This window comes from Emydura macquarii, unplaced genomic scaffold (genome assembly GCF_026122565.2).
Source record: "Emydura macquarii macquarii isolate MOO-44397 ecotype Brisbane River unplaced genomic scaffold, CSIRO-AGI_Emac_v2 contig_2795, whole genome shotgun sequence".
NCBI lineage: Eukaryota > Metazoa > Chordata > Testudines > Chelidae > Emydura > Emydura macquarii.
The window spans coordinates 2,649,366-2,660,153 of NW_027132932.1; the positions used below are offsets into that span (position 1 = coordinate 2,649,366).

The following is a 10,788-nucleotide window of genomic DNA, read 5'->3' on the forward strand; positions in this document are numbered from 1 at the left end:
TCCTCCCTCGAAGCGTTTACTGTGCAACACGGTGCCTGTGTATGTTAGTGAATTAATAATCATTTCACTGCTGTTGTCGTTCATATCACTTCTGGTCCTTGTGTTGTCACTGCCAGGGTATTGGGGCGCAGTTTTAATTGTAATTTAGAACAGATATTAGTGGGTGCCTAGGCAGAAATACTCACCAGGGCACCAGTGTACTCAAGAGATGAGACTCCCCACCCCTAAAAACCGTGTTCCCTCCTGAAAAGGTACAAACGGAGAGGTTACAGGAGGAAATCTGATAAAACACAGTCAGGGGCATCTACCTAAAACACCATCGTCTTTTCATAAATAATATCCCAGGGCTGTAGGCAGAAGTATTGAGGGAGAAATTGCTCAGCAGCAAAAGATCAGATCAAAGACACAAGCAGAGCTGAGACAAAGCCCTGGTTGGGGAGCTGAGAAAGAGATGACTAGATTTTTTCCAACTCTAATAAATTCTATGATTCTATGAAAGACACAAGCAGAGGAGAAGGGAAGAAAGAGATGTTTTTTTAAAAAACCCCACAACCAACTATATATATTAAAACTTAGCTCTAGCTGTTTTTTTGTGGCAGTGAGATCAGGAAAAGGGGGGGGGGGCGAGGTAATTGCCTACACATGATCAGAGATCATACGTGCCATTTCCACCCAGAAGGTGATTTATAATTTAAAGATAAAGCATAATAAAGTAATAAAAGAGGAAGGACGCTGTTGTGGTGTCTGATTAAAATCTAAGGGCCGGTCTATAATATATGAGAGGGAGCTGTTGTGGGCTCCAGCGCTCCAGGAACTCCCCTGGGCCCAGCCCATTGATGGGCTAATCATGTCCAACCCCTACCAAAATTACAGCTGATTGTTTTACCCATTATTTCTCCCAACTTTTAATTTCTGCTTTCCAAAGGATCATTGCCCGCGGTAATTGCAAAGGACCTGTCCTTGTATGTGTCACCAGCCTCAAAGACAAAAAAAAAAATCTAATTTTCTTTTTATGTTTTCTCTATTTTCCTACCTTTTTTGGCAGCTTCTTCAAACTAAGCAGCGATTTGGACATCCAGAACAAGGATGAAATTGATATGATCAAAGCGCGCGCCCTCACAGAGAGAAAACTGGGTAGGAAAGGAAATGAGATGTTTGCAATTCAGAGGTGACTCTTATCCCAATTTCTTCCTTTCTTTTTTTCTGCATTAAACACACTTTTAACGAAGGAGTGTTTCTCAGGAGTGAGAATGAGCATTATTTCTAGATAGGACGAGAATAGATTCCCCTCCCCCCCAGTTATTTAGAATGTATTGATCGTCTTGTTTTGCCTTGTGCTGGTTAAGGGTATTATTTTTCTCTCGGTATTTCTAGGCACTTTCCTCTGATATGTAATTTTAATTAATTAGCTGGGGGGAGGAACAACGTGTGTATGTTTGTGCCTTGCACACGCAGTAGAATTCAGAGCATTCAGCCTCTGACACCAATTTTATTCTACTGTCCTAATTTAATAAAGCAGGGAGGGGGGTGAAACAGGTGAGATTGTTCACACTTCCGAGCACGAATAATGTCCTTCTGATCACATAACTAAGCCATTAGGATGGGAGATCTTAAGTTCCCATTTTGGGTGTATAATATCTTCTTTATATTGATCCCGCAATTATTTCAAAGAAAGCATTCTCCTCCCACTTCTCCAAATAAGGCTATTTAGATGCTTTCCAGATGAGTGGAGGTGTGCTGAAACAGAGCTGACAGCTAAGTATATCACAGCCAACACCATCCTTCGCTCTCCCCTCTCCTGCCCCCTCCTCTTTCCCAAGCACACACACTTTCAGTGTCTCTCTCCTCCAGTGATGGGGATTACTGACTATTATGGGCAAGGGATTAATTTGTAGCCAATTACAATCCACTGCTAAATATGAATGCATAAATAAGATACAGCCTTGCCCGTGTGTGTGTGTATATGTATGGGGAAATGATGAGAAGGAAGAAGGAGCAACTGAGTGGAGCATCACCCTATGACTTCCTTTATCCACGGGAGACTCCAAATCAGGTCGGACCTAGCCACGAGAAATCCTGTAGATCTAAAGTAACCAGCTTGTCTCTCTGTTAAATTAAGAGCTTGGCTATAAACAAAGCGGCTCCAGAGTTGATTGCAAGAAGGGAGTTCCCGGCTGAAGTTCGCAGGAAGGGAACGAGTGGTAATTGAAAGGGGCTCTGAAAAGAGTCATGAATGTGAGCAGAGACAAGACTCAGGGGGGTGACATCTCTATCCCAGCAGTAACAGCAGCAGCAGCAGCAAGCCAGGCTGGCATTGTAGTGGAGCCAGGGTCCGGCTGCCTGCACGGGGAAGGCATGGAGAGCCATGGGGACCAGAGACTTTCTTCCAGCAGCGAACTACCCGTCTATTCGTGTCCTGGAAATAGAGACCGGCCAGGCGACAATCAGAGCAACACCCCTGGACAAGAGGGGGCAGTGGCTGCCCTGCCAATTGTCCACAGAACCACCTCTTTTTCAGTGCTGGACATTCTGGACCCCAACAAATTCAACAGCAAAAAGAGACAGTGTTCTGTGTTGTACAAATCCGCAGGGAGCGAGTTCACTCTAGGGGCAGAGGATAAACCCGAGGAATCAGGCACGGAACTAGCCGATCCAAAGGCTCTGACTGAAGATTTTGAAACGTGCAAAAAGTCCTCGGACTTAATCAGTAAGTACGTTTTGTATGTTACCCTCCCCAGCGTGTCTGTTTGACTTGAGCCTGGAGCAAATAGCCTGCTGCAGGGGGAAATGATAAAGAGGGCATGCAATACTAGGCAGTGCGATTACATGCTTCTCAAAGACACCCACCGCCACCCCCACCGCTGCTTTCTCTCAGCTACAATAAAGGGTGCAACTGCACATGTAGACGACACAGGGAGTCTGCTGTAAAGTGCAAATGTTCCTTAATTATTGCTTCGAAACGTTACCTGACTGTGAATGTGCGGGGAGGTAGGTACACACCGAGACACCGCCGCATAACATTGGTATAAGCACCTCTTCTTCCCACTTCCTAAAGTGGATGGTTTCAATGTGCAGCGAGCTCTGACTGGTTTAATATATGTCATGTCTGCATTCGGTGGGTTGCTGTTTATTAATGCCGGGCGCACGATGCGAGGTGAAATTTTTCTGGTCTTGCCTTCCTTTCAGTTGCATAAAGTTTTATGCTGGGCGCTACCTCCAAGTTGGAGACTTTGTGATGGGCATGTACTCTCAGTCCAATGCCCCCTTTGGGCCTTCCTTTCATTTTCCTGAACAGGTGTCTTGAAAATTCAAACAGACACATGCTAAATAACTCTAGGTGCAGTTTTGCAACCAGGGAAATACAAACGCAAATCTGGGGCATAAACAGCAAACGTCTTCCTCCTCGGCTCTGGTGCATGCATCTGGCTAGAACAAGCGGGGTATGTGTGCCCCTGAGGTTCGCAGGAGTCTTTCAGGGGGTACATCAACTCAACTAGATATTTGCCTAGTTTTACTACAGGCTACAAATAATGCACTAGGAAGTCAGGACAAACTAAAATTTCATACACAGAATGACTTCTTTATACTGCTCTATATGAGACATGAGAAAGCGAGCAGTTTGTCAGTAACAATGTGCTGTGAGACATTTGTATTTTTATGTCTGATTTTGTAAGCAAGTACTTTTTAAGTGACATGAAACTTGGGGGTACGCAAGACAAATCAGACTCCTGAAAGGGGTACAGTAGTCTGGGAAGGTTGAGAGCCATTGGGCTAGAAAGCATGGCATTTCAACGGGTAATATTGTAATAAAGGTACTTAGTTCATCACCGCCTCACTGAATTAATGTGATTGCATTGATTGGAAATGGAATCAGACTCCGCATTGTATCACAAAATAACAGCTTCCTGCCTGGTGTCTTAGTTTTGTCCTGGAGAATAAGAGGCATGTTTAAGTTACTGCTGAAGCAAACTTGCAGGGAGCATTGAGCGAGCTGCAGGCCCAACAGGATCTTAAATTCATTTTCAATTCATCAAATAAGTTCCACTTTGGCTGGATCTTCCAAGTCTCAAAGTCGCTTTTATGACTTTTATGTCTGGGTTTTGTTGTTTTTTTTTGTTTTGTTTTTTTCCCCTAGGCTTCAGAACCATCTCCCCTCCCCACCCCACCGCCAGTCTGCTGAGCGTTGCTCTGGGCGACAGATTCAATTTTCTCTCTCCCCTTGGCTTTTTTAGGACAAATCAGACTAATTGTGACAAAATGCTGGTTATCTCTGGAAAAACAATTAAATTCCTTCGATTACATTTAAGGTAAAATGTGCTTAGCAGCGTAAAGAGGCTGGATAATGGGGGAAATCGCCCCAGAGTGGCATGTAGGACTCCCTGGGTCGATATCCTATTATCGAATTGTGCATATCTCTTTCAAGCACCTTGCAAACTCTCTCCTAACATCTAAATTATAGGGTCAAAATTCGGATAATTACTCGATTAAAACCTATTACACTTATTAGGGCTCGCTATTGATCGGGAATTGCATTCGACCCAAGCTCCAGATTGCTTTTTCTTTCTAGGTCCAAATATTCCAACTTTCTCACCTCTAAACGCTGTGACTCTGAGAATATTAGAGCACTTCCGGGAAAAGCTAGCACATGTGAAAAAAAATCTATAGATATTCTGCATTTTGAGGGGTTGTGTTTGATTATGTAAAGGTTGGAAATTAAATGTATGGAACAAGATTACCAGAGGGATCGGTGTCTTTATAATTCTGTGATGGCTTTACAAGTCTGCGATAGAATGCCCATGTCAATTAAAATTAGGCAGTGAAATAAGTTTTAGTTCTACCTATTTTAACACAAACCCCTTCATAGCAGATCTGGTTTTAATCATCAAAGCAACAGCAGGCGCTAGACATAAATAGAATTCCAAAGAGATTTTTAAAACGCAGAGTATACCTAAAGTAAGTATTTGTCTAAACTGATCTGACTTTTGTCATACTAAATAGATCTGTGCAATCAGAAAGACCGACGAGGTCAGCCTATCACTAATCTTATACTTTATCTCCAGACAAGGAGAGAAATGCAATTCTATCATTCATTTCTCTAACAGTAAATATATTTAGACACATCATGCAATATATATACTAAACTTTGCTTACTGACAAGCTGCCTAAGGATTTGGCAAGATTTATCTCTTCAGTCCTAACTATGCTAATATTTTGTAAAGCTAGAAACATCCAAAAATAAATCTGTGAGTATTCAGAAATAATGAAAGTTAATCGCATTATGGTTCCATCATCACCTTAGGTAATAGTAGCTCAAGCAGTTGGTTTAGGTCGGTGGGGATAGGGGGAAATGATCCGAAAATAATTCTGATTCTCTACAATCAGAAAAGTACAAGGACATTGAAAATTGAAAATATACTAGAGGGGGAATGTGTTTAATTTCATCTTGCAAAACACACTTAGTTTTCAAAATAACCGTTAAAACTCTCTGGTTAATTTGTTTTGCATTAACACAATTGCAAACCCAGAGTGATATTACCTTCGACAATTACCAGTGCAGTTGTTGTTTAGAGAATATTTTAATGATCCCTTTTTGAAGAGGGGCTGGGGAACTTTTACCAATTATTGCACCAAAAAAAAAAAAACCCTCACACATTCTCTGTGTCACCTATATTGAACATATGTATGTGGTTATATTCGTATATGTATGCAACAAGAATATATGAAAAGATGTGTGTACAAAAATATCAGATACAATGGTATCCATCTATAACGTCTACGTGGTGTAGATTATTTGAACTTTATTTCACCTTCATCCACTATTTTAAATTTAAAAAACTCTTAACCAGGTTCTCATATTCGTGGATATGTCATAATTCCAGATTTCCATTTTCTAATTTTTAACACTAAATGAAAGTAGTATTGGTTAAAAAGTCCGCAGAGTACCAAACACTGGTTTTTCAGGGTAAGGTGATTATAATAAACTTGTCTCTTTTTTTTTTTTCCTCGTAGGGAGCAAGCAATATCCAAGGTTTAGCCGAAATCATTTTATTTCACAGAACAAAATCTTTTCACTTGTTAAATTCCTCAATTAAAAATAATCATCTACTGGCTAGGCAGCATTTGATTTTAGGATTTGGACAAAGTTTGAGACAGACTGCACAGCCTTAGTATATAGAGAACTGAAATGACTAAAGTAAATACATAATGGGGTCATAATGATCAGCTCACTATTTAATTTGTGGGTGGGAGGGGGATTTATACATAATAGCTATACTACAATACTGGGCTACGTAGGTGTAAATGGCAGACCGATTCAGGAAGTTTAGGAGTATCGAAATGCTATGAGGACAAGGTATTTTATATATTTTACTCCAGAGTAAGGCCCGATCCTGCATTTGATGTATTCCTAAATTCCTGTTGTACTTCCCTGAGAGTTTGGGGTGGGCAAAGGAATATAGCATCCAGCCTTCAAGGTCCCAGAAATGTCTGAGGCATGATCCACCGAGAGAAGCGGCTGCTTTACAAATATTATTTCAGGTTTCAGAACGACCTGATCTTCCCCATAAGTACAATGGCCTTAAATATCGGATAATTACCTTGTTCTCATCTGGAGTCCCGTTAATTGGAGCATAATATAAACCCAAATAAATTAGATGACCGTTAACTAGTTTGTACATTACACAAAATGCGTTTAATTAAGTTTGCATCTGCTCTGCTAATCAATACAAGTATTTACTCCAGTTTAATACTTCTACCTTAGGAAAAGCAGGAGAATAAACAAGGCACGGAAACGGTTAAAAACATGCCAGAATAGAAAGCAGCAAATCTTGCACCAATACAGATAATTAAATAACTAAAATAAAAAGTGTAGTATGGTGTTTTCTTCCTCTTGCATGAAACCCCAGTGTCATTCACATACCTTCTTCCAAAATGTTCCAGATTAGTTATTGTTCATTTGCATTTCCCAAGCCCTAATTTTTCAAACATCTGTCCTGAAGCCATTGCATAAAGAGATGTCCAATATCTAAAATGTCGAATCACTTCAACATTAGCATCCCTGATGCTCCTGGGAAGAAGTGCCAGGGAAGATTCTAACCCGCAATTGCTTTTAAAAAGAATAGGAAAAGTCAAATGATGAGATGAATTTTACATCTTGGCATTTCACAGTCATTTTTAATTCGAAAGATGAATAAAAATGATTACAAAATAAGACTTCTCATTACTGTCCACTAAATAATGTTCTACATTTGTAAAGCTTTTAGCGGGGTTAGTTAGGGTTTTAGGATTTGATGTTAGTATAGACGGTGTTGTTTCTTGTCCCAGCTTTAGCCAAAGAGGGTTTCTTACTATAAAGCATTTCTTTGTATGTGGAGAACATTTTTAAGGAACGATTCCTCCTCCCTCATAGCTGTTATAATGTAGACACATCCCTACGCTTCTAAAACGTGACACTTCCTGAAATTTAATTGCCTGAATTTTTGCAATATTTGTGCCATCTAGATTACAGGGAACACCATGATCTATAAAGAAACTAGTATGGCAACAGTTGTTCTCCTCTCTCATATGCCAGCTTACCCTTTGCTTCAACCATCTAAATATTCAATACATAGGTGTGGAGTCTACCAGGGCTAGAAACCACCCATAATTCAAAGGTAAATGCTGTCCCAGAGAGCTTTCCAGCACAATCCTTCCAGGTCAAGAGGACTCCCCTAAGTTTCCTTTGGCAATGGGCAATTTGTTTCAGGCCTGCCACCTCTCCTCAGTTGGGGAGGGAATAGGGGAGACTCCCTCATGCTGGGGAATGTTAGGTCAGGGTTTATAAAGTGCCTCTCTGCGAGTGAACGGTGTTGCTGTGTATCAGTGAGACAGTCGCAGACGCCCCTCCACCCCACCCCCAAAACTGTGGGCAACCTCACACCCCCTTCACTCCACATCCTCCCCGTTTGAGGCCCAGCAGCAACCCTGAGGAAAGAAAACAGGGCAATTTCCGGCCAACTTGGGCTGCCCTCTCGGACAGTTCTGCTATTCCCTGCGGGGGGCTTTGCCTAGGCCAGTTCCACTGGAGAAGCAGAGGGCAGATTCGCGTTGTGTGCCCCACTGGAGCCGGGATTCCGCTGCCCCTTTCCAGGCGGGATGGAGGGGTGCAAAGTTCCCTCTTTTCCTACCCCATTCCGCTTGGCTGTGGAGCTGGGGGAGCCCACGGGGCGCTCTCCCAGGGTGCTGGCTGGGTAGGGGCAGGGGTGGCGAGGCGGGCTGGGGACTGGGAGGGCAGCTGCTCCGCTAACCCCTCTTCTTCTCGTTGGTTGTGCGCAGAGGAGGGCGAGCTGTACAAGGCCGAGGAGTGCGACGTCGACTACGGCGGCAGGCCCAGCCCCAGCCCGGGGAGCGAGCTGCAGGACGAGGAGCTGTGCAGCGAGGAGAGCAGCAGCAGCAGCCTGGGCGGCGTGGCGGGCTCCGGCGAGGCGGATCCCGGCCCCCACCCGGAGGACGGAGACCCCAGCAGCCAGCAGCCGCCGGCGGCCCAGCCTCCTGCCTCCGGCGGGGGCCCGCAGAGCCAGGGGCAGGCCAAGCCCAAGCGGAAACGCACCGGCTCGGACTCCAAGTCGGGCAAGCCCCGGCGGGCGCGGACCGCTTTCACCTACGAGCAGCTGGTGGCGCTGGAGAACAAGTTCAAGTCCACCCGCTACCTGTCGGTCTGCGAGCGCCTCAACCTGGCCCTGTCGCTCAGCCTGACCGAGACCCAGGTCAAGATCTGGTTCCAGAACCGCCGCACCAAGTGGAAGAAGCAGAACCCGGGCGCCGACACCAGCGCCCCGACGGGCGGCGGGGCAGGAGGCGGCGGGGCCGGGGGCGGCCTGGGGGGAGGCGGCCTGGGCGGGGGGCTGAGCCCGCTCAGCCACTCGCCGCCCATGGGCAACCCGCTCTCCATGCACGGCCCCGGCGGCTACCCGGGACACCCCGCCGGGGGGCTGGTGTGCGCTGCCCAGCTGCCCTTCCTGCCCAGCCCCGCCGTGCTCTCGCCCTTCGTCCTGGGCTCGCAGACTTACGGGGCTCCGGCCTTCTACACCCCGCACCTATAAACCTACCTCCGCCCCCCCCAGCCCCCCAGCCCCGGGACTGCGGAGCAGCCGCTCTGGGGAGCAGAGCAGCCCGTGGGAAGGACGCTCCGCGCTGCGCCCTCGGAGTGCCCCCTGCGCGCTCGGAACGCGCAACCACCCCCTTCCCCGGGAAGATGCGCCTCTGAATCCTCCCCGCTCGCCTGGCTCCTAGAGAAGCCGGGGGGCAGCCGGCGCGCAGCGAACTGAGGACTCCATAAAGCCACAATAAATGATTCAATCCGCCTCCCCCACAACGGCCACCCGGCTGAGATCTACCCTGACAAACGCGCAGCTTTCCCACGGAGTGTGGGGGGAGGGCAGAGGGGCTAGAGGGCAATGGGGTGGAGGGCTCGGCCCGTGCCGGGTGGGGCGGGGAAGGAGCTGATGAAATTGCATTTCCCCCCTGGATAAACTTGCTCGGTGGCCATTTGTTGGTAAAAGAACCGCCCCGTGGAAATCGTGTCTTTCAACCCGTTTATCGTTGAAAACGAGCGAAAGGCGTGGGAGCGGGGATCGCTTCCCCTGTCCACCCAGCTGGGACTTCGGGCAAAGAAGCCTGACGCCACGCACGGACCAGGCGGCCCGCCGCCCGCTCCCCGCCGCGGGACGGGACAGGCCGGTGGACGCCGGGCGTTGCAGTGTCCAAGGGCTGCAGGCGGGTTCGCGAAGGCGGGCGGCGATCTGAACTCCCCGCTCTCTCCAGGCGAGCGAGATCCGTCCGCCCCCAGCCCTTCCTCTCCCCACAGAGACCCAGCACCTTTTCATTCCACCTACCACCATTTCTACGACCCTTTTTATAGACACCCGGCCCGGACTCGGCTTCTGGAAGGGAGGAAGAAGAAAAAGAAGAAATCCTCCCGCCTTCCTCTTTGTAAATAGACGTCGCTGTAAATCATCGTTATCTGTATTTTTTCCACTCTTCCTTGTTTTTGTCTAGCCACTTGTAAAAGACTTGAACAGATTATGTACCCATTTGACTCTCAGGGTAAAACAGAAAACTACAGGCTTGTCACTTCTCCCCATTGTTGGTAAAACAATGGGTTATTTTCTTTCCTGACTTCACGAGTTTTATGTACTTTGATTTTTTTTTTAAAAAAAAAAAAAAACCCCAACCAACCGATTAACTGGTAAAACATTAAAATCCACGGCCGCCCGCGAGAGGAGTCGTGTCTTACGAGACACCCGTGGCGAGAGACATTGATTGGTTGCATTTTTTTTACATTGATCATCTCTGTATATTTCTGGTTGTTACACACGTTTTAACTTTCTAATTAATGTACAAGGTCTGGGCAGAACGGTGACCCCCCCATCACACAGAAAGCACTTTGTTTGCTGAACACTTGAAACCGCTCAATAAACTTTAAGTAACCCGTGTGCCTGTGTCCGTGTCAAGTTCCAGGGGGGTAGCCGTGTTAGTCCGTCTACACAGGACTCTGGTTTTTGCTGTGGCTGGGTGTTTCTCACGTTTTAACGCTGAAATATCTGCGAGGGGAAGTTTCAGTTCGCTTCGAAACAAAGAAGGAAAAGGAATTACTTCCCTTTTGTAGCTTTCTAATCAATTAAACCCGCCTGCAATGCCTTTCGACACCAGTTTTGGTCGGATTTGCCTGGCGAGCCCCCTTCCATTTGTATATTTACTTATACGCAAAGAAACTTTATTCTTCTTCGCTGTAAGAGGGAACGTTCCCTT

General features: G+C 46.2%; 1 protein-coding gene across 1 annotated transcript; it reads left to right on the forward strand.

Moving 5' to 3' along the window:
* Nucleotides 1-1,994: 1,994 nt before the first annotated feature.
* On the forward strand, nt 1,995-10,472 carry NKX1-1 (NK1 homeobox 1). Its single transcript, XM_067567629.1, has 2 exons — nt 1,995-2,707; nt 8,314-10,472. The coding sequence occupies exons 1-2, from the start codon at nt 2,230-2,232 to the stop codon at nt 9,078-9,080; spliced, it is 1,245 nt and encodes a 414-aa protein (XP_067423730.1). The 5' UTR covers nt 1,995-2,229; the 3' UTR covers nt 9,081-10,472.
* Nucleotides 10,473-10,788: the final 316 nt, after the last annotated feature.